This window comes from Anolis carolinensis, chromosome 5 (genome assembly GCF_035594765.1).
Source record: "Anolis carolinensis isolate JA03-04 chromosome 5, rAnoCar3.1.pri, whole genome shotgun sequence".
Lineage (NCBI taxonomy): Eukaryota > Metazoa > Chordata > Lepidosauria > Squamata > Dactyloidae > Anolis > Anolis carolinensis.
Genome location: NC_085845.1, coordinates 186,616,325 through 186,641,382, shown reverse-complemented (window position 1 = coordinate 186,641,382; position 25,058 = coordinate 186,616,325). Strand labels below are relative to the sequence as shown.

At 40.5% G+C, this 25,058-nt stretch overlaps 1 protein-coding gene across 1 annotated transcript in view; it reads right to left on the bottom strand.

Annotated features, from left to right (window-relative positions):
- Nucleotides 1–25,058, bottom strand: part of wnk1 (WNK lysine deficient protein kinase 1) — a 131,766-nt gene that overhangs the window by 54,260 nt on the left and 52,448 nt on the right. Inside the window, 7 exon segments of the mRNA XM_062981130.1 lie at nucleotides 238–354; nucleotides 356–469; nucleotides 472–492; nucleotides 2,909–3,081; nucleotides 10,495–10,828; nucleotides 13,426–13,645; nucleotides 16,132–16,220. Of these exon segments, the coding sequence (XP_062837200.1) occupies nucleotides 238–354; nucleotides 356–469; nucleotides 472–492; nucleotides 2,909–3,081; nucleotides 10,495–10,828; nucleotides 13,426–13,645; nucleotides 16,132–16,220 (1,068 nt within the window).

The window sequence follows — 25,058 nt, the reverse complement described above, 5'->3', positions numbered from 1 at the left end:
GTATTATCCAAATACATGAAACCACAACTCAATCTGTGGCTTGTTCCTTTAACCATTCATTATAACTTAAGGTTTTTCCAGAAGTTCCCAGCTTTTGATAGGAAAAAGAATCAGCTTTCAACTAGCACAGGGCAAGCATAGTTCCTCTTCTCTTCCTTAGGTAATTCTGACAATGAAGCCGGGATGTATTTAATGGTGACTTATCTTCAATGCGCTAGGAGGCATACAGTGACATACAGGGTTGACAAAGAGGGCGGGCAAGCTGGAGCGCCGGTGCTGGCGTGGAGAGGCGGTGTGCATGGGCAGCACACTCTCCAGGGCTTTGGAAAGCTTTTCACCAAAGGTTTCGTCAGGGGCAGTCCGAAGGCAAGAAGGAGAAAGAGGTGCAGACAACACTGATGGCGGAGTGGAAGGAGCGCTGGGAAGGATTTGGTATAGAGGGGGGAAGGAAAGAGGGGAAGCACAAACTGGCATGCTACAGCCACGTGGAGGCTAAGGAAGGAAACAAAAAGAAGTGAATACAAATCACATGACTAATGAGCTGGAACTAAGAGAGACACATTCATGACAAAGGGCCAATAGTGACTGTAAAATACCGGACATGAAGAAACTTGACATCACAAACAAGAATGAGTGTTATGTGCACCTCAGAAGACTGCAGAGTTTCTTCAAATATCACATTCCACTAGATCCTTTATTCTCATCCTACAAAGTTTACATACATGTAGGAAAAGACAGAATCCAGCTTCATCAGAATCTGCCAAAAAGTCTCCAACACCAAGGAATCTGGCACCTGAAGGGCCTCAGGCATCTTAAAGGAGGCCATTAGAAGCTCACACTGGTTTAGAATAGGGAAAGTGTTATGTGCAGAAAAATGTTCCTTTCGTATAACTGCTTTTTGTCTTTGGTAAAGCACCATATATTTATTCGAAAACAGATTTTCTTCCTAAAATAAAGGATGTGACTAGAAACATGTAGTTCTTTATTCAGACAAGGATTACAAGACACCAAGAATCAACTACACCATAAACTGTGGAACAGGTTTAGACTTTAATTTGAAAGACAATTGCCACAATTAGACAGTCTTCTGGAATGAGTTTGTTAGAGAAGGTGGTGGCTGCACACTGCCTACAACCACAGGTTACTGTTTATTTTTCTGATTGAACAATTATTTCCTAGATTATTTATAATGCAAAGGTTCCTCAAGCAGACAGGTGCTTCCCCCCCAAAAAACATTTTTCTAGAGCATCTTTAAAAATTCATCTACTTGATCAAAACTTATCTCCCAATGAGATTGAACTCAGAGCTGAACATCCAGAGAAGTTCAGATGGAAGTTTCTCTGGAAACCTTTGATGTGTCATCTACACCTGGTCTGCTCAGAAGAACCATTAGAACATTCCTTTAAGTGTTAGCTATGATTATTCAACCTTGAAGCAAGGTTATTAATTTAAGCTATGGAACTGAACTGAACTGAAGCATAGAAATCAAAATAATGAACCAAACTAAAAACAAAGAAGTCATCTAAAATGTCTCATTTTGCAATATTTTAAAAGGGCACAAAACTTCATAAGTGCATTTGATAATAACAAAATGGTGTACTGTTTATAAAGACTGAAAAGATTCTTCCTTCATGAAGAATTATCTTCTCCAAAAAATCTTCCCAATATGATTTACAACAATGTCTAGTAATAAGAATAATGCAGATTGCTGAATAAAAGATTCTGCATTCACTGGACATGGACAAATTATTTTCATAGAAGCTACATTTTTGCCTCGCTAAACTCCATAAGCATCAAATTTGGTAAAAAGGATTTAAGAGTAGGGTAGCAGGTTTTCTGTAAGACTCCCAAAGTCAGCTCTGAAAACATACCACAAAAGGGTACCAAATAAAGGGTAACACAAATGAACACATGAAGTGGGAAAGGTAATTGTGCCCATGAGCAATTTAAATGCAAGCTGTAATTAAATGGAAACACAAAAGTGGGTTCATTTCAAATTGCAGCGTTTGCATGCAGCATTCTATAATGGTCAGAAATCCTTACCTTCACTAGCTGTAATTGAAAACTTGTACAACTTTTACAAAACGTATATATACTATACTCAGCTATTTTGTAAACCTCATGATTATTTTCCTCACACAGTATTAACTGTATCTGCAGCTCTGTAACATTTGACATTTGGCATCTTTGGATATCATAAACTAAATGGAAATCTACCCAAAGATATTTTTCTCACATATTCACATGACAGTACTCCCTAAAATCCTCACCACTTCAATATAAAATGATATGCCAGCATAATCATTAGATCTTACATCTGAGCAACAGCCATCACTCTTTCAACTGACTCCTTGTGCAAATTGATTTGTTCTCACCCACCAAGTCAAGAGTGAAACACAGCTCTGTATGTGTACCTGTAGAATGGTTGGTCGCACCAGAGACTGCATATATGCAATAACCGTGCTAGTGTGATGCTCCAACAAGAATCTAGCAACACTTGATCAACAGAACCAATGTAAGAACAAGGTATTTTGCATTCTTACATCCTATCCTACACTTGCATATGCAAGCACAGAATCTCCTCTTGAAATCAAACCTCAGATCAGACCTGCTTAAATAGCCCAGGCTGTGGCGCAGGCTGTTGAGCAACCAGCTGCAGCCAGCTGCAACAAATCACTCTGACCAAGAGATCATGAGTTCGAGGCCAGCTAGGAGCCCCGCGTTTGTCTTTGTTCTATGTTAAGGCATTGAATGTTTGCCTTATATGTGTAATGTGATCCGCCCTGAGACCCCTTCGGGGTGAGAAGGGCGGAATATAAATACTGTAAATAAATAATAAATAAATCTACACAAATGGAACAAGGTTGAATGAGAAGCATTTGCGCTGCTATTTCAGTCTTATACTTACCACTGCAGATGACTGATATCCTCCAGGTTGTTGGGATTGTGCCTGGCCAGCTGCATATCCTGCGGCTGGAACAGACTGGTCATGTTGGGAACCATACGAAATAGTCTGCTGGCTACTCACACACGATTCAGTAAAGAGAGACGATCCTTGGCCACTGTCAACTGTGCCATCAGCTGTAAAGATGACAAAAATAAAAGGTTTAGACTACATCCTAGTCACAAGTTCCAAAACGGCTTACAAGTTACTTTACTTCCACTTTATGAAGAAGAAATCACAATTAGTACTAACAGTGGTCTATATCTTCTTTCCTCAAAGCAAAAAAATGCAGCATCAGCACTCTGATTCTATGTTATTGTTACTTAGTAACTTACTTACTTAGGCGATCTCTTGTCCGAATATGATAGCCTTCCAAGTGTAGTATCTTGCCGTTGGGATACGTAGATGACTGTGGAGCCCTATTCTTGACTTGCATGTTCTTCCAAAGTAAGGCAATTCATTTCCAGATGGAAGGCGGTCCCAGTCAGGGTTGGCTTGATGCACCTTCCTCTTGGCACGTTTCTCCTTTTCGCCCTCCATTCATGCCTCTTCAAATTCCACAGCACTACTGATCATAGCTGACTTCAAGTTAGGGCACTCAAGAGCCAGAGCTTCCCAGTTCTCAGTGTCTATGCCACAGTTTTTTAAGGTTACCTTTAAGCCCATCTTTAAATACCTTTTCCTGTCCACCAACATTCCATTTTCCGTTCTTGGGAGACAGTGATCGGACATTCAGACAACGTGGCCAATCTAGCGAAGTTGTGGCATAGGAGCATTGCTTCAATGCCGATGTTCTTTGCTTCTTCCAGCAAGCTGACATTTGTCCACCTGTCTTCCCAAGAGCTCCAGCTTGGATCGTTACCTTGACATGGTGTTCGGGCTTGAGTGCCTCGATGAAGCCATGAGCTATACCGTGCAGGGCCACCCAAGACGGGGAGATCATGGCAGAGAGGTCAGACCAGGTGCGATCCCTGGGGAAGGTAATGGCAACCCACCCCAGTATTCTTGCCATGAAAACAACATGGATCAGTACAACCAGAGAAATGTCAGTATACCATCGGAAGATAGGACTCCCAGGTCGGACGATGGTCAAAATGCTACTGGGGAGGAGCAGAGGACTAGTCCAAGTAGCCCCAGATGTGATGATGCAGTTAGCTCAAAGCCGAAAGGAAGGCTAACGGCCGACGGTGCTGGAGGTGAAGGATGAATCTGATGTTCTAGAGATCAACACACTATAGGAACCTGGAATGTAAGATCTATGAGCCAGGGCAAACTGGATGTGGTTTTTGGTGAGATGTCAAGATTAAAGATAGACATTCTGGGGGTCAGTGAACTGAAATGGACTGGAATGGGTCACTTCACAAAAGATGACCACCAGATCTACTACTGCGGACAAGAGGAACACCGAAGAAATGGAGTAGCCTTCATAGTTAATAATAAAGTTGTGAAAGCAGTGATTGGATACAACCCAAAAAATGATAGAATGATCTCAATTCGAGTTCAAGGCAAGCCATTTAACATCACAGAGATGCAAATATATGCCCCAACCACAAATGCTGAAGAATCAGAATTAGATAAGTTCTACAAGGACCTGCAGCACTTAGTGGATAACACACCAAAAAGAGACATTATTCTCATTACAGGAGATTGGAATGCTAAGGTGGGCAATCAAATGATAACCGGGATCACAGGCAAGCATGGTCTGGGACAACAAAATGAAGCAGGACGTAGGCTGGTAGAATTTTGCCAGGAAAACTCAATGTGCATAACAAACACTCTCTTCCAACAACCTAAAAGACGACTTTACACATGGACTTCACCAGATGGTCAACAGATTGACTACATCCTTTGCAGCCAAAGGTGGTGGACATCCATCCAGTCGGTGAAAACAAGACCTGGAGCTGACTGTAGTTCAGATCACGAACTTCTTATTACAAAATTTAGAATCAGACTAAAGAGAATGGGGAAAATATACAGACCAATTACCGTATTTTTCGCTTTATAAGACGCACTTGATGATAAGACGCACCTAGTTTTCAGAGGAGGAAAATGGGGAAAAATAATTTGAACTAAAAGATGACCTAGAACATTTTAATAAAATAACATGTAATATGTAGACATTACCGCAACATCAGCCACTAGGGGCAGAGTTGAGCGCTTTTTATCAGCAATTCGTGGAGCGATTGTTTTGCTTTGCTCTTGCTTTCAAGGAAGGCAGAGGGAAAGATGACGGTACCGAGCCGCTCTGCCCTTGCTCCCGAGGGAAGCAGAGGGGCAGAGGTGGGGCCAAGCCGCCCTGCCCTTGCTCCTGATGGAGGCAGAGAGCGGTATCAGGCTTCTCTGCCCTTGCTCCCGAAGGATGCAGAGGGGCAGGAGTGGAGTTCAGCCGTTCTGCCTCTGCTACCGATGGAGGCAGAGCGGAGGAGGACGGTACCGAGCCGCTCTGCCCTTGCTCCCGAAGAATGCAGAGGGGCAGAGGGGGGGGGCCAAGCCGCTTTGCCCTTGTTCCTGATGGAGACAGAGGGGCAGAGGGTGGTATTATGTTTCTGCCCTCGCTCCCGAAGGCTGCAAAGGGCAGAGGCGGAGCTCAGCCGCCCATCCCGTGTTCCCGAAGGAGGCACAGGGAAAGAGCCACTCAACCGGCTCAGCTGCCTCCAGGCAGCGGGAGAAAGCCCAGGGGGCCAATGCCCGAGCACTCTCAGCCTCAAAAGGCAGTCTGGGCAAAATCTGCGCCTGTGTGCTCACGCTTCCTCCAAGAGCGGCCAAAAGGAACAGCCACCAGGGGCAGTCCTGAGGCGCTTTGTGGCCGCAGCCTGAATCGCCTTTGCTTTAGGTTTCTCCAACCGTTTGGCCCGCTCAGAGGCCTTTCACAGCCCAACGGATAGTGGAGGATAATGTTATCACTGCCGGCAGCTACTACAGGGGCCTGGCCGTGTATGACAGCCGGGCTCCTGTAGTGTTTGTGAGGAGCGGCGGCATTGCGGACCTGCTGTTCTGTTCTGCGGGGAGAGGTTGGCGTGTGGTGACAGTGGTGGCCGGGGAGCAGGATCGCGCTGCTGCTACTGCTGCTGCTCTTCAACACTGTCATCGGCAGCAGCGAGATCGCGCTCCCCAGGTCACCCAGGTAACCACACAACCCCTCTAGCTCCGCCCACGTGAGGTCATATTGCGTTTATAAGACGCACTGACTTTTTCCCTCTATTTTTTTTTGGGGGGGGGGGGAGTGCCTCTTATAAAGTGAAAAATACGGTAGATATGATCTCACAAATATTCCCAGTGAATATGCAGTGGAGGTGAAGAATAGATTTCCGGGACTAGATTTAATAAATAGAGTCCCAGAAGAACTATGAACAGAAGTCCACAACATTGTTCAGGAGGCAGCAACAAAGTACATCCCAAAGAAAAAGAAAACTAAGAAGGCAAGATGGTTGTCTGTTGAGACACTGGAAGTAGCCCAAGAAAGAAGAAAGGTGAAAGGAAACAGCGATAAGGGGAGATACGCCCAATTAAATGCACAATTCCAGAGGTTAGCCAGGAGAGACGAGGAACTATTTTTGAACAAGCAATGCATGGAAGTGGAAGAAGACAGGAGGATAGGAAGGACAAGAGATCTCTTCCAGAAAATCAGAAACATCGGAGGCAATTTTCAGGCAAAAATGGGCATGATCAAAAACAAAGTTGGCAGGGACGTAACAGAAGCTGAAGAGATCAAGAATAGGTGGCAAAAATATACAGAAGATCTGTATAGGAAAGATAATAATATAGAGGATAGCTTTGACGGTGTGGTGAGTGAATTAGAACCAGACATCCTGAGGAGTGAGGTTGAATGGGCCTTAAAAAGCACTGCTAACAACAAGGCAGGAGACGACGGGATCCCAGCTGAGATGTTTAAAATCTTGGAAGGTGATGCTGTCAAGATGATGCATGCCATATGCCAGCAAATATGGAAAACACAAGATTGGCCGTCAGATTGGAAAAAATCAATTTATATACCCATACCAAAAAAGGGAAACGCTAAAGAATGCTCAAACTTCCATACAGTGGTACTTATTTCCCATGCCAGTTAAGGTAATGCTCAAGGTCCTACAAGGCAGACTCCAGCAATACATGGAGTAAGAGTTGCCAGATGTCCAAGCTGGGTTTAGAAAAGGCAGAGGAACCAGAGACCAAATTGCCAATATCCGCTGGATAATGAAGGAAGCCAGGGAGTTTCAGAAAAACATCTACTTCTGCTTTATTGACTATTTTAAAGCCTTCGACTGTGTGGATCATAATAAACTATGGCATGTTCTTGGTGGTATGGGGATACCAAGTTACCTTGTCTGTCTCCTGAGAAATCTGTATAAAGACCAAGTAGCCACAGTAAGAACAGATCACAGAACAACAAACTGGTTCAAGATTGGGAAAGGAGTATGGCAGGGCTGCATACTTTCACCCTCCCTCTTCAACTTGTATGCAGAACACATCATGCGACATGCGAGGCTTGAGGAATCCAAGGCCGGAGTTAAAATTGCTGGAAGAAACATTAACAACCTTAGGTATGCAGATTATACCACTCGGATGGCTGAAAGTGAGGAAGAGCTGAGGAGCCTTATCACCAAGGTGAAAGAAGAAAGTGCAAAAGCTGGGTTGCAGTTAAACGTCAAGAAAACCAAGATCATGGCAACTACACCTAGTAGCAAATAGAGGGAGAAAACATGGAGGCAGTGACAGACTTTATATTTCTAGGTGCGAAGATCGCTGCAGATGCAGACTGTAGAAGACGTTTACTTCTTGGGAGGAGAGCAATGGCCAACCTTGATAAAATAGTGAAGAGCAGAGACATCACACTGGCAACGAAGGTCCGCATAGTCAAAGCAATGGTATTTCCCATAGTAACCTATGGATGCGAGAGCTGGACCATAAGGAAGGCTGAGCGAAGGAAGATAGACGCTTTTGAACTCTGGTGCTGGAGGAAAATCCTGAGAGTGCCTTGGACCACAAGAAGATCCAACCAGTCCATCGTCCAGGAAATAATGCCCGGCTGCTCACGCGAGGGAAGGATATTAGAGGCAAAGCTGAAGTATTTTGGCCACATCATGAGGAGACAGGAAAGCTTGGAAAAGATGCTGGGGAAAATGGAAGGAAAAAGGAAGAGAGGCCGACCAAGGGCAAGATGGATGGACGGTATCCTTGAAATGACTGGCTTGACCTTGAAGCAACTGGGGGCGGTGATGGCCAACAGGGAGCTCTGGCATGGACTAGTCCATGAGGTCATGAAGAGCCGGAGACGACTAAACAACTGAGCAGCAGCAGCTTCCCAAGAGATTTGCCAGATTTTTCGGAGGCAACGCTGATGGAATTGTTCCAGGAGTTGAGTGTGATATAGAATCATAGAGTTGGAAGAGACCTCATGGACCATTCAGTCTAAATCCCTGCCAAGATGCAGAAAGTCGCATTCAAAGCATCCCTGACAGATAGCCATCCAGCTTCTGCTTAAAAACCTCCAAAGGAGGAGTCTCCATCACACTCCAGGGCAGAGAGCGCCAGTGCCGAACAGCTCTCACAGTGAGGAAATTCTTCCTAATGTTCAGGTAGAATCTCCTTTCCTGTAGTTTGAAGCTGTTGTTCTGCCTCCAAGTCCCCAGGGCAGCAGAAAACAAGCTTGCTCTCACCTCTCTATGACTTCCCCTCACATATTTATACATGGCCATCATGTCTCCTCTCAGCCTTCTCTTCTGCAGGCTAAACATGCCCAGTTCTTTAAGCTCCTCATAGGGTTTGTTCTCCAGACCCTTGATCATTTTAGTCGCCCTCCTCTGGACACTTTCCAGCTTGTCAACATTTTCTTTCAATTGTGGTGCCCAGAATTGGACACAGTATTCCAGGTGTGGGCTGACCAAGACAGAACAGAGGGGTAGCATGACTTCCCTGGATCTAGACATTATACTTCTATTTATGCAGCCCAAATCCCATTGGCTTTTTAAGCTGCCGCATCACATTGTTGGCTCATGTTTAACTTGTTGTGCACAAGGACTCCAAGATCTTTTTCACACGTACTACTGACGAGCTAGGCATCCCCCATTCTGTATCTTTGCATTCCATTTTTTCTGCCGAAGTAGAGTATCTTGCATTTGTCCCTGTTGAACTTTATTTTGTTAGTTTCGGCTCATCTCTCTAGTCCGTTAAGATTGTTTTGAATACTGCTCCTGTCTTCTGGAGTGTTAGCTATCCCTCCCAGTTTGCTGTCATCTGCAAACTTGATCATGCCTTCTAACCCTTCGCCTAAGTCGTTAATAAAGATGTTGAACAGAACCGGGCCCAGGACGGAACTCTGCGGCACTCCACTCGTCACTTCTTTCCAGGATGAAGAAGACGCATTGGTGAGCACCCTCTGGGTTCGTTCACTTCAATTACAGATTCACTAAAAGCGTAGTTTTGCCTAGCCTACACTTGACTAGTTTGCTTGCCAGAAGATCATCTGTACACAGTCTACATTTCGCAGACGTGTAACAGGGTTGGGAGGACAATAGCTTTATAAACTATAAATATGCTATTATTACTATGCTGCATAACATGCCATCTCTGTCTCATTTCAGGAATCAACTTCAAAAGTTTCTCCTGTGACTGCAGAGGTGCCACAAGGATCAGTTTCGGGTCCTTTTCTTTTTTCATTAGATGGGTTAGGTGAGACATAGAACCAATCTCTCTATATAAAAGTTAAAATAGGCATTTATGTTTGTTGGTTTGTTTGTTCCACAAAGGCTCTTACACGGCTTTATGGATCTGAACCAAACTTCAAATAATCATGGTGTTTCTGTTAATGTGTGAGCTGGGGAGTGTCTAGACACAAGTGTTTGTGCATTGCTGATTGCATCAGTTCAGTTCTGTTCTGAGTTGAGTGCTGTCTGATCTAGAGTGAGAGTCAAGTCCTGCGTTTGTCTGCAAGTCTGTTTGTCTTATTCATTACTGCTTACAGTAAAACTTTGTATATAGTTTTACCAAAGTCTCTGGATGTCTCTTCGTTCTGCATTCCACTGATTCCATCCAACTACTGCTGCGCTGCAAATTACTCTGGCAGTTTCAACTACAAAATCAACTCCATTTGGGCGTGAGGGCCCCCAAAAGTACAAAATTGCAGCATGCAAAGGATTAGCGTCTTATCTATAGTTATGCTTATATGCAATACTCAGATACAGCTACAAGGGAGCAATGTATAGATATAAAGGATTAACTACTGGTAAACAAAATGGTCGCACCATGAAGCCTAAAACACAGCTCTGAAGGCCACAGTTAGGACCTCAACCTCATAAGGAAGGAAGCAATTCAACTAAGATTTATATTTTGGAAGGGGAATGTGTGTGTTTGTGTATGTGTCTGCATCACAAAGGAAGGAAGAGGAAAGAAAGGAAAGGCAAGGAAAGGAAGAGGGAGTAAGGTATATGAGGAAAAGCAAAGGAAGAAGGAAAAAAGAAAGAATTTGAGGGACATGGGTATGAGGGAAAGAGGAAGAAAAGAAAGAGTTACAAAGAAAACCTGGGGCAAAACTGGGGATGTATGCTAGTACTTACATAAAACAGAAATACTAGGCTGGTACTGCAGCTGTTGGTGTTGATCAGCCTCTGGTTCCTCAGGTTCCACTTGAGTAGAAACTGAAGTTGAAGTAGTGGGAATGGTTGCAATACCAGTGACAGACATAGCATGTTTTGTTCCTTGCTGGGCTGTACTTGCTTGTAACTGCTGTTCTACTTGTTGATTATGACTGATTTCTTCTTGTTTTCTTTTTTCCTGCTCTTCCCTCACCAATTGACGCTGTTCTCTCTTTCTTTTAATCAAGGACACTCTGTCCTTTATTGCTTTGGCCATTGTTTTGTGATCCCCTTCACAGACATAGCCAGACTCAACCTGAACAAAAATTGGAAATTTACTCAAGTTAAGCGAATTAAACTTAAATCACTGTTAGATCATGCATGAAAATAATTAAAAATAGCACCCCATCAAAAATATTGCTGAGCCTATCTTTAAGAATGAGCTCGCCCATGAAAAAAACAAAGAAAATCCCTACATGTAACAATCAGTAACACATGTGCTATCACTGTTGAACATCTGTATCTACACCTCCATTGGGAAGGTATCAAGTGTATTCACCGCTAACAGCCATCACCTGTTCTAGAAAATGGGGAGGTCAGGATACAATGCTCTACATCAGGTCTGCACAACCTGTGGCCCTCCAGGTGTTTGGGACTCCCAACGCCCAGAAGCCCTAGCCAGCTTGTGCATTGGCTAAGTATTCCGGGAGCTGAACCTGGAGGGTCAGACTGTGCTGGCCTGTCCTAGATAATTGGCAGCAGCAAAGATGAGTAGCACCAACCACTTATTTCAAAGTACAAATGTGTACTCAATTTAACAGATTCCTCATATTCACAATATTTAATGCGGGATCTTTAATCCTGCAGCATATTTTTGTATATAATGAACTGATTTAACAAATGGATTAGCCAGCAGGGTGTATGGTTGGATGTTACTGCATGTCATTCCTGCAACAGAGGAGAGCGGGAATCTAGTCTCACGGAAACAAGGGGCTTTCTTGGGGGGAGGGGGGTGGCATAACTCTGCATTCCCATTGTGTCATTTCCATTCCTTTATTTATTGTTATTTCATGTTTAGACTTGTCTCATCTCCAAGATATCTCATTATGTACATATATACTAATACAGGATTCCAAAATCCTGCTAGTGTGCTGCTTCTCTACCTTCATTTGATAAAAGTTTAACATGTCCAACACTATATAATATATACCTCCTACATATACCTGCCCAGACACTAAAGATCAGCTGTGAATGCTGTCCTCAAAGTCACACTTCCAATTCCAAAAGTTCAATTCAAATCATTTCAAACTTTTTTTCCTCTGCCATTCTCTGAAGCTGAGAGAGTGTGACTTACTCAGTGGGTTTACATTAGCTGAGCACAAACTGAAACACAGTTTTCTGAAGTCATGATCCAATGCTGAAACCAATACACCACACTTGCTCTCTCAAATACACACTAATAATCCATTTCTATAGGGGCCCAAGCCCTCCTTTTCTGCATCAGATACGTTTAGCACAGTGGTTCTCAATCTGTGGGCACTGGTATAACACAGAAATCTATATATAGTGTAGAAAAAGGTTGTCCTATTACACACAGTATATAATAGAAACGAAGTAGCAAACGTATAATAAACAAAGGCACATAAGATTTAAACAAATATAAACTATTTCACAGCATTATAGCAAACATTGCATTCATGTTTATATATTTTCCAAAGTAACAAATGAAAGAATTCATAAACTGAGGTTAACACTTAATATTCAGTTTATATTTGTTTAAATCTTATGTGCCTTTGTTTATTATACGTTTGCTACTTCGTTTCTATTATATACTGTGTGTAATAGGACAACCTTTCTCTACACTCTCAATCTGTGGGCCCCAGATGTTTTGGCCTTCAACTCCCAGAAATCCTAACAGCTGGTAAACTGGCTGGGATTTCTGGGAGTTGTAGGCCAAAACACCTGGGGACTTACAAGTTGAGAACCACTGGTTTCGCATCTTTATTATCATTATCATTATCATCATTATTATTATTATTATTATTATATAGCCCTTATAAATACTGATGTTATGAATGAGACAGAACTGTACCTGTTTCTTTATATCAGTGTTTCTCAAAACTCTGCTCCTCCCAGAAATCCCAGCCAACTTACCAGCTGTTAGGAATTGTGGGAGCTGAAGTACAAAACATCTGGGGGAGCACAGTTTGAGAAACTCTGCTTTAATTTAACAGAAGCCTCTTGCAAAATCCTTTAAAGATGTTACTTTATACATTGGAAATGAAAAATAATAGCTAGTTTTCAATTATTCCATATCATGAGCATTCAGGTGTTTTTCCATATGTGATAGAAGTCTCCTATGGTATAAAATCTTTAAACTGAGAATTGAGTGGCTGAATCCACTCATATAATTCTTCTGGGATATCATAAAGGCACATTTCCACCAAATTATGACTAGGCAATTTCAAAATTCGCTTTTTAATACTTTGAGGCACATGCTGAATAGGTTCAGATATACACACAACTACACTCTGTGGACTAGAGCAAGCCCATTCTGCCCTAGTAACTGCTTCTTAAATTTAAAGATTTCAACAATGTCTCATCACATTATATGCAAATAATCTTTCGGTAGGGAAGTACAGAAGTCCAAAGTTGGTGTCAGTGATCAAATTATCGAAGAACACCCAATGTTGTTGACTTTAATGGCTGCCTGAAACTAGGAAAATGGGGTGAGATGGGATTTGTCTGAAACTGGGGGCTTCTAGATTTCTTTGCCTCTTCCCATACAATTCTCTCCATCATAATGTTTTAAATGTTCATTTTTATCTAAGCAATCAAACTGAAAATTACACCTAAAGATCAGGGTTACTCAAGGCTCTAACTATGCAGACTTCTAACCTTTACGTTACTTACCATTTCTTGTGCGACATCCTCTGGAACATCCCTCTCCAAGTCAAAAGAAAATTCTATTGCTTCATTATCCTTGTATTTGCCCTTAAGCTTTTTAATGTCTTCAATTCGTAACCAGAGCTTAATGGCAATTTTCTCACCATCATCTTCTTCTGCTAGCTCTACCCGCACACCAGTTTCTTCTTGGAAAAATGCATGATTCAGAAGGTCCTTGATAGCATACCTGAACGTAGGAGAAAAAATGAACAAGAGAATTCTTGGGGAAGGGGAACTATGTCAAGTTTTACTGAGAAGTAAAAAAACCCAAACTATTTCCCCATTTTCCAAATGGATTAGACATACAGGTAGCCCCCGAGTTACAAACATCGGACTTACAAACAATTCACAGTTAAGGACAGGACCCAGATAACAGAAAGTGAGAAATCTATCCTGAAAGAGTTATCATGGAGAAAAGATGTCTCCACTGAAGCTTTATCACCAATCCTTATGTCCACAACAAGCCACATTTTTCAAAATCCAATTATCACAGGGACAGAGAGTGAGATGAAATTTTCTGAACACATGACACCGAAAAAGATTGCTATATTCTCTAAAGACCTAAACAAGTGTTGGAAATGTGAGCAGTGTGAGGGATCTCACTTCCACATGTGGTGGACATATGAGAAAGCAAAATCTTTTGGGAAAGAAATACACGGCGTATGCCAAAAAGTCTTAAAGGTAAAATTGCAATTACTACCAGAATACTTTCGATTGGGAATGACTAATATCCACTGGAGCAAAAACGAAGACAAAATATTCACCTATTTAACAACCGCCGCAAGAATAGTGTTCACGAGAACATGGAAACAAAAATTAGCACCAATGAGAGAGGAATGGATAAAGAAAATAATTGATATGAACATGGACCAATTGACATTTTTAATGTCAAGGACACCAAACAAGCTAATGAAGACGAGTCTAGACACTGGTAAAAGAATGGAAGAAAAAAGAAAAAATCAGAATATTAATATGAAAATGAAAGAGAAGATAACAAGTACCATCAAAGAAAAGAGAAGGAAAATAAGGAAATTAGTGGACATTAATTATAACAGCAAAGCAACATTATAGAGAAGAATGGAAGTTAAGAACATCCCCCCTACCCCCCCCCCCCTCACTATCCCGCTCACCCCCCCCACTCCTTTTCCCCTCTTCCCCTTGTCCACCTAGAGCAGTGATTCCCAAAGTAGGTGCTACCGCCCCCTAGTGGGTGCCCTAGTGGGTGCTGCAGAGATCCAGGGGGCGGTGATGGCCACAGGTGCATTTGGGGGCGATGAATAACTGTATTACCTTTCTATTCTGAGTTCAAAAAATAGTTTCATAATTTCAAACTTTAATGTTTCTAATTTACACCGTTCTTTACTATATTTTACGAAAAAGGTAGAAACATTAATACATATATCTTTCTGTTTAATTGGTATTAAAATTTAAAAAAATTAATTTCCAGGGGGCACTGAGTAATATTTTTTCTGGAAAGGGGGCGGTAGGCCAAATAAGTTTGGGAACCACTGACCTAGAGTGAGGCATTTTACCTAACCAACGTTAAAAAAAAAAAAACCTCAATAAATTATTATTTTTTAAAAAAGTTTTACTGAGAAGTAAAAAAACTCAAACTATTTCCCCGTTTTTCAAATGGATTAGACATATAGGTAGTCCCCGAGTTACAAACATCTGACTTACAAACGATTCACAGTTAAGAACAGGGCCCAAACAACAGGAAGTAAGAAATATTTCTCTAGAAAGACAAACTCACTCCTGAAAGAGTTATCATGGAGAAAAGGTGTCTCAACTGAAGCTTTATCACCAATCTTTGTTTCCACAACAGGCTACATTTTTTTAAATCCAGTTATCACAGGGACAGAGTGTGAGGTGAAATTTTCTGAACAGGGGCACAGACCCTTCCCTTGCTATTCCAAGCTAAAAAAAAATATGTATTTTTGGCTGGAGTTAAACTTTAAAAATGTACCTGTTCCGACTTATAAATTCAACTTAAGATCAAACCTAGATAACCTATCTTGTTCATAATTTGGGGACTACCTGTATTTCACATAAGAATTAAATTTCATTCCAACATCCAGACCACATTTTCCAAGGAAAGAGAATACATATTTATTTTTTGGTTTGAGTTCATATGAACAATAGTTTAGACTAATAAACTTGCTGTGACAGATTCCGCAAAAGGTTTTTATGAGCTAGTAAATTGTATATGGGCACAAGACAGGCTTTTGAAATTGGTAGCAAGTACCATTTATTATCAGAAAATGTAGAGAAAGGGTAAAATGGGTATAACATAAAACAGCAGTCAGTTGCTAAGACACCAAATATCTCTACTCCCCCTTCTCAATTTTTAACAGACCCTACCTCTAAATAAAGACACATTTTACATTAGATGAATGGTTAATGAGATGATTATATCCTCTCTACCAAAGGATTAGTAATTATTTATACCTAGAATTTCAACATGACACACTTCCAAATCAAACTAAGAGGCTTAACATGCACTTTGCTTTTTGAGATAACACCTGCAAAACAAATCCAGCTTTGTGCATCTGACCATTTAGAGATTACACACTGTAGTACTTACAATCACTAGAGAATATCTAACAGATTATAAAGCATTGCTGCTTCATGGCTCCATTCCTTCTGCTTAGTCCAAGAGGAACCAGCACTTACCTTTCATCTTTGTTTTGACGTATGCATCCCTCAATTATTTCCTTTACTTCAGGAATTGCTACTTTATCAAAGCTGGCTGGCTTGACTCCCTGAAACACAGAAGCAGCAATGGGGAAAGATTACAACAAAACATGCACCTCTAACAAAAGCTAACCATCAGACATGGTGATTTTTACTTTTATGGCTACATAATTTTTAATCACATCAGCACTTTTGTTCTTCACATACAGGAAATGCATGTGTAGTTTGGGGTTATATTTTGTTTTCTGAAGCAACAATTTTCTTTTCAGCAGTTTGAATTACATTAGTATAATCATGTGGACTAGAACTGTATTTTAGCACTCCAATACCCTCATATAGTGTTTGTTTTTCCACTGCACTGGGCCCTTGGTATCAGCTGGGATTTGATTCTGGACCTCTGGTGTGGATACTAAAACCAGTGGATGCTCAACTCTCATTGTATACATTTGAGCAATACAATGCCGTCCTTTACATAAAATCAAAAAATAAAGAATTGTGTTTTGGAATTTTTAAAATATTTTATTGACTGGTGAACAGTTGGATGTGGAGAGTCAAGTATATCACTATGTTATTAGGTTCCCATACACTCATTCAAACCCATAACTGGAAATACTTATGTAACTTGCCTTCAAATTCTTCTAATTGACTAAAAAGCTCCAAGATTAAATACTATAGTTCTAATTATAATAGACTTTTTGGTACATGTGTTCAGGTTATAAATCTATACACATAGATCTTACATGCATATGCATTTTTGAACTCAATCTTGACATTTAAGAGCTCCCCCCCCTTTTTTTTTTTTAACAAAAGAAGCTTCCTCTAACAAATTCTTTCCATAGGAAGAAAGGTTAGTTTTTGGCCCTATGAGTTAGAATCTGAGAGCAACCCACTGTTATATATACTAATTGCTATAGAAACTAATGTAAAAGCTTTGTTCTTTTTTCAATGTCACATAGAGATACAGAAACAAAACCCAGAGTAGTGGCCAATCAGTAGGACTATGAGTGCATCTATCTTGTAGATTCAATGCAGTTTGACACCACCTTGACTCAATGCTATGGAATCCGGGAATTTGCAGTTTGGTGAGGCATCAGCATTTTTTGGCACATACCCCATGAAACTACAATTTCCATTATTCTTTAACCTGAGCCACAGCAATTAAAGTGGTGTCAAACTGCATTATTTCTCCAGTGTAGATGCATACTGTGACTAGGAAATCTTTAGTTCAAACTTTCCTCCTACCCTAAACTCACTATGTGACCTAAAGCAAGCCAGTGTCTTAGTTTCAACACTCCTCCCTGCCAGGGGTCTGCCAATACAGAGGTAAGAATACTTTCAAAGTATTACTGAAAATATAAAACTCTCTGAAAACATAACAATTCCACAGAAGTTATAAATACTCAATTTTACACATTCAATCACTTGAAAAACTGGATGAAATTCAAAATTTCCATAACCATAACTTCTGGAACAGGACAGAGGAAATCCTACATGAAACACTTTCAAGGACATGGACATAGAGTCCAACATACAAACAACAATATACTGAAAGGCATTTTTTTTTCTACAGAACCATGCTAAGTTCGTATCTGCTCAATTAATTCCTAAAATAAAGCATGACCACTAAAATGAGAACCACTCATGTTTGTACTGCACCATATGACAAAAGCTGAAATTACTCAGTTTCCTTGTGAGATTCATTTACTATTAAGTTTAATCTTGCCTGTGTAGAGCACAGACACTCACAACTGATAATTACATGACCTGAAATTTTTTAATGCCTTCCAACTGAAAGACCTCAGACCCATATAAAATATGATCATCAACTGCTTATTTGGCAACTCATTTATACCTAAGCTGTTACATCCCTACTGGAAGTTAAGAAATTCAAAATATAAAGCCAGGACTGCTGAGAAAGCTAAAAAACAGGATAATTCTTTTTGAAAGCCCTGTAACCTCATATCTCATTTAAGTCAGTATGACAGAAATTCTTACCTCTTTATTATAGTCCTTGTGGGAACTGCAGCAACAGTGTGAATTTATGATGACAAAAACTGGACAGAAATCTTTCTTTGAAAGATCCATGAGGAGACGTACGTACACACACACACACACACACACACACACACACACACACAAGATTAGTGTACAAAAGTACACCTATTCAAAAATGTGACTGGTTAAATTCAAGTTTTAACGCACAGCAGAAGGAAAACAGACACTAAGCTTTGAAGGAAGCATAGTCTCCTTATTTACAGTTCTCGTTTCCTTCATACTGTGTGATAGCATACAGAAATCAGAACTGAGCTCAGGGCTGTCCAAGATCCAAAAGACAGAGGGAGGAAGAGGGGAAGTATGCACAATAATAAAGAGGTAAGTTCAGCTTCAGACCCCTCCCACAGAGTCTCCTCTCACGTTTCTGGCAAATTTGCATCTTCTACAACACAAAGACAGACACTGTTCAAGCTATATCACAGAACTATGCAGCATATTAAACAGAATGTAAATAAAATTAAATAATTTCAAATGACATTTTGTAAGTTATTGCAATGCTATTAATCAGCTTGTTAGTTCTGAAATCTATGGCCTAAATCAGTTAATCTCAATCAGATTAGGCCTGTTAACGCCAAAAAGACTGAATAATTAAATACTTCATTGATTCATTGGGTCTAGCTTAGACAAACTATTAGACTTAATTCATTATATATAAGTAGCACTAAATTAACTGTATCGCTGGGATGTTATTCGGCCAAATTATTTAAATCCATTTACAAATTTCCCCTTCCCAACTAGTTTGCTAAATTCATTAAGATGTTTTGTAAACTTTCATGTAAGAAAATTTTCTAAAAGAAAGAATGTAAGTTTACTCAATAAATACATGGAACTATGTGCAAATCAGATCTGGCACACATGAAAACTTCTGCAAAAATAGAATTTTTACTCTATCTGCACATAACAATAAACTACAACTACAACTACAATAAACTGCACATAACAATAAACTACAACTACAACTACAACTTCAGTGAGGCAACACTCATAACACTGGCCAACCCACACTTTTGTGCCTCAAATGTTAGACCTGTTTCTGGGTATATTTGACTTGCTGCTTCCAAAAACGGCATCGGTTTTCCCCTATCAGCTCTAGTTTTTGACATATGGAACATATGCCATATACCACTCTTCACTGTTTGCCCATATAAAAATCAGGGTATTTTAATGTAGTGTTTAAATTAATATTTTTAAGCATGAGGGAAACTTATTAAAAATTAAAAGAAGTGTACTACATGAACACCTACTTATTCCATACTGGAAGCAAAGATACAAACATTCCAATCATTCGACACACCATATGTAAGAAACTAGAGCTGATGATGGATAGGAAACAAATTAACCTCTGTTGGAGATGTGGCATGCATAAAGGGACATATTTTCATTTATAGTGGGAATGCTCCCAGGTGAAGAGTTTTTGGAATAACGTATTTATAGAAATCAGTAACATTATAGGTTTAAACATCACTCCGGATGAAAGGTTAGCATTATTAATGGATGCCACAAAGTTGAATTTAGAAATGGAAAAGAAAGAATTGGTTATTATTTTACTCACAGCGGCGAGACTTATAATTGCAAGGAACTGTAACCAATCTCACACTGGAAGCATGGTATGGGGAGATATGGAATGTAGCTCTAATTCAGGGGTCCCCAAACTAAGGCCCAGGGGCCACATGTGGCCCATTAAAGCCATTTATCTGGCCCCCGTGGCACAAAGGCAGAAGGGGGTTGGGCTAAATGACCCAAGGGGTCTCTTCTTCTCTTCCAACTATTATTATTATTATTATTATTATTATTATTATTATTATTATTATTATTATTATTTATTACAATATTTATATCCTGCCCTTCTCACCCAATAGGGGACTCAGGGCGGATTACAATAAAACACATATAAAAAATTGTACAATACATTGTGAATCAATTAAAATGTTATTAAATTACATCAGACATTCATAAAAACACTTATAAAATACAGGTGGGCATGTTCCGAGTCTAAAAGACTGGGTCTGTCAATTGAGTTCCAGCATACATAATAATAATTAGTGCTGCTAATTGTTATTTGAAAGCTTTATTATTATCATCACTGAGGCTGGGAGGCCATCTGTCAGGGGTGCTTTGCTTGTGCTTTTGGTGCTCAAAGGCAGAAGGGAATTGGACTCAATGGCCCAAAGAGTCTCTTCCAACCCTCTTTATTATTATTATTATTATTATTATTATTATTATTATTATTATTATTATTATTGCTTGGTGGCCAACTATAGTCCAGCCCTCCAACAGTCCGAAGGATCGTGAACTGGCCCCCTGTTTAAAAAGTTTCGGGACCCCTGCTCTAAATGATAAATTATCAATGGAAATGAGGGTGTTTGGGGGGAAATTAATAGATCTGATTTTGATTTATACTGGTCAGTTTTTATTAAATATGTTCTTGAAAGTGAAAAAGGAAAACAATACAACCTTGTTGGTCAAGAATTTTGGATATGACATTGTTATAAATTTTATGGTAAATGAAATGATACTTGTTCAGGCCTTGGTGGTGAGGTTGTTGTTTGTAAAATGTTCACTGTTTTGTGTTCTGTTTCACTGTAAGTTATTAATGTATGTAAATAAAAATTAATATTAAAAAATAGAGCTGATGTGGTCTATCCAATACAATTTTCTGACTCTGTGCCCTAAATAATTGAAGGAACAGGCCTAAAAATCAAGACACTAAGAATATTTTTTGGTTAGGCTGTGAAATTTGCACATAGTCTGCATTCATATTTCCTACATGTAAATATTAGAAAAAGGAGAGGTAATATAGTCCTTAAGATTTTCCCCAAACAGGACATTTAAGGTATAGAGCCTGAAAGGAATTTTACCTCCAATTACTTTAATTTATTTTTAGCCTGTTATTTATTATGTTAGCCAATGAACTTTAGCCTTCAACTTCACAAACAAGGTACTTTAAAAAGTCTATTACTTTCTGCTAGGCAATTTTGGTACTAGTCTAAACTAGATGCAGGCTGTTACCATTAGAGAAATTTTAAGAGGAACCCATGATTTCAGTGGAAAATAAAGTTAACCCTCCCACAAACCTTGAGGCAGTACTATGCAAGATAATTAATTTACTCCAAGTCTCCAAGAGGCCTGCATGCTTGACACTCTCCTTCCTGGTCCACAACTTCCCTATTAAACTTAACTTTTTATATCAAATGGGTGTGGGGAGATAACTCATCAATTTGAATTAGTAAAATTCTACTGGATCAATACACTAATAAAATCTTGTTATAACATTCATAGGTAAAGGTTTTCCCCTGACGGTAAGTCCAGTCATGTCTGACTCTGGGGGTTGGTGCTCATCTCCATTTCTAAGCCGAAGAGCCGGCATTGTCCGTAGACCCCTCCAAGGTCATGTGGCCGACAAAGACTGCATGGAGCGCCATTACCTTCCCGTCGAAGCGGTACCTATTGATCTACTCACATTGGTATGTTTTCAAACTGCTAGGTTGGCAGAAGTTGGAGCTAACAGCGGGTGCTCACTCCACTCCCGGGATTTGAACCTGCGACCTTTCGGTCTGCAAGTTCAGCAGCTCAGTGCTTTAACACACTTCGCCACCGGGGCTCCTTATAACATTCATATGTATGCAATAAAAATTATTCTTAACTATGCTTATTTATTTATTAGCGACACAATCCAATTAGTTAGCCCAGGAAGTTTATGGTTCCTAAAAACTATATGGCTCGGGCTGTGGCACAGGCTGGAGAGCAGCTGCAATGAATCACTCTGACCAGGAGGTCATGAGTTCGAGGCCCGCTCGGAGCCTACGTTTGTTTGTCTTTGTTCTATGTTAAAAGGCATTGAATGTTTGCCTATATGTGTAATGTGATCCGCCCTGAGTCCCCTTGATTCCGTGGGCCTACTCAAACAGCAATAAACATTTAGATATACAGCAGGGCCTAAACCTGAGGTACTGTATAGTGTAAAGCAGTGACTCTCAACTCTTAGTACTTCAGACGTTTGAGACTTCCCTAAATCCTGTGCTCTGCCCATATTGGCTAAAACTTCTGAGATGAAATCCAAACCATTTGGATAATAAAAACTTAAGGATCACTGGTGAAGCAAGAGGTTCTTAAATGAATCTAAAAATTATACTTGCCTGTAACAGTTTTTTAAATAACAACAGCAACAGCAACAACTTTATTTAAATCCCACCACCATCTCCCAAAAGGGACTCGGGGCGGCTTACAACGCAGCACATAATCGTGCCATACAACACATAAATACATCAGCAATTTACCAGAATCAATAACAGCCTCAAATAACATAAAACAACACTTGTGAGACCCAAGGACGCTAATGACTGAACAAAGGATGCCCCCCAGGCAAGAGACAAAACCTTTCTAATGCTAATTAGGGTGATTAACTGAAACATTAATGCTGGCTTCCCAGTGACAAAGGACTCTTGCCACACCCTGGACTCTCCACAGATATATATTTTTTCCTTTCCTTGCCTAGTTTATCCATGCCACACAGCCTCTGAGGATGCCTGCCATAGATGTGGGCGAAACGTCAGGAGAGAATACTTCTGGAACATGGCCACACAGCTCGAAAGACATACAACAACCCCAACACTTGTGCGAATTTGTATCATGGTTTTAAAGCCGGCCTGTAAAGTATGTGGGCCCTGGGCCACATGTAGCCCACACAAGCTGTTAAGTGTGATCCATCAAGCTCCCCCCACTCGTCCTCCCTATCCCATTCCGTCCCCCCCGCTGCTCACAGCCCTCTTCCCATGTCACCACTACCCATCCCTGGGAAGGAAGGAAGGGCGAAAGGAAAGGGAGAAAAAGAATGGGCGGGAGGGAGAAAAGGAAGAAATACTGCTAGGTAGGAAACAGAGAGGGAAAGAATTCAGAAAGCGTGGAGTAGTGGTTTGAACCTCAGACTATGCTCTGAACCCATTGGGTGTGGCAAGTCACACTTTTTCAGCCTCAGAGGAAGATAGGTAGATCCACATTTGAATAAATCTTGAAATTTCTGGAATAGGGCTGTCTTAGATTCGCCCTAAATCTGAAATAACTTGAAGGCATACAACAACAATCCTAATTAATCATTATATCTTATTGAAAAGGGAGGTGCTAAAAACCTTTATTTATTTATTTATTGATTTGATTTATTTACAGTATTTATATTCCACCCTTCTCACCCCGAAGGGGACTCAGGGCGGATCACATCACCACATACAAGGCAAACATTCAGTGCCTAAACATAGAACAAAGACAGAGACAAACACAGCTCCGAGCCCCAAGAGGCTTTACCTATCTAATTTTGGCCCCTTATTACTGACAAGCTGTGCAGGTGAGGTTTAAAGGGTAGAAAATGTAAAGCAAGAAACTCAAGGACAGATTGTCCTTTAACAAGAGCCAAATTGGATTCATTGTTACAAACCCAATGTACCTCCAGGAGGTAAGCAATAAACTCATGATGTTTTGCATACATTTGTATGGAAATACAGAACATCCACATACCTGAAGTTTTAGCCCCAGGGGTTTTGCATACTTATGGAATAGTCTGGCATTTGTACTACTCATTCTGGGACTGATTTTTTTTTTTGTTTCTTTAGTTTATTTCACCTCCACATGATGTATTGAGTCCCCACCACCTAACTCCACTTGTACAACTAAAATACTATTTTCTCTTGCTTTTTCTTCTTAAAATAATCAGTACTCGCCCATAGCAAAACTGATTTATCCTAAATATTTCCTGTTGGGTTTTTTTAGTTGTTTACCCTCCCCTCCTTTTTGGATGTGTTAAATTATCTCTTCTAATTTCAGGATCAAATTACAGAATCCTCATTTCTTTAAATATTGGAATTGTGTATGGGTGAAATCAAATTATGTTTCTTTTGTGTTCTTGGTTGAATTGGCATTTCCATGAGGTGTTTGTTCTCAAGCCGCCAGGAAGAGGTTTTCAAACTGCCATAGTGGCTGTAACCTTTGGTGGTGAATTATCACAGGGTGCTAGAGTTGCTGGGAGGGGTTCCACAAAAGTCAGCCTTAAGGATCATCTACCCATAGAACACGCTGAATATGTTGAGGAACACTTCACTTCTTCACTTCACACTTCACTTTAGTTCTTGATTAGTTGCTCTCCACCAGAGTGCTCCGAGAGACTTACAATTTAAAATATCACTCCACAATATAAAAACATTCAACATAAAAACATTCAACAGTGACTATTTGGCAAATTAGATCTAATTTACTTAAATGCACAACCAAACAGCCAAGTCTTGAGAGCTTTTACAAAAGGTCGCAACTCTGACATTGCTCTAACATATGGAGGCAATGAGTTCCACAAAATTGGAGCATAGGTCGAAAAGGCTCTACGCCTTGTAGCTTCCAGGTGTACCTCCCTAGGGCCCAGTACGTATAGATTTTCCTGGGAGGATCGAGATGACCACTGATGGAAAAAAGGAATGAGGCGGTCCCTAAGATATAATGGTACTTGGCCATTTCGAGCTCTAAATGTTAGGACCAGTATCTTGTAAGAGATCCAGTGTTCTATTGGTAGCCAATGCAGTTGTTTCAGAATCGGTGTAATATGGGATCTTATAGATGATCCCGCTAGCAGCCTGGCCGACGCATTTTGGACCATTCGTATCTTCTGGGTTTTTGTCTTCGGAAGGCCAGCGTATAAGGCGTTACAATAATCCAACCTAGTAGTGACAGTTGCATGGATTACCGTTGCCAATGCTTCTATCGAAAGACAGGGTGCCAATTTCCTTGCCTGGTGAAGATGAAAAAAGGCCTGCTTACTTATGGCAGTGATCTGGGCCTCCATCGTCAACGATGAGTCCAACACAACCCCAAGG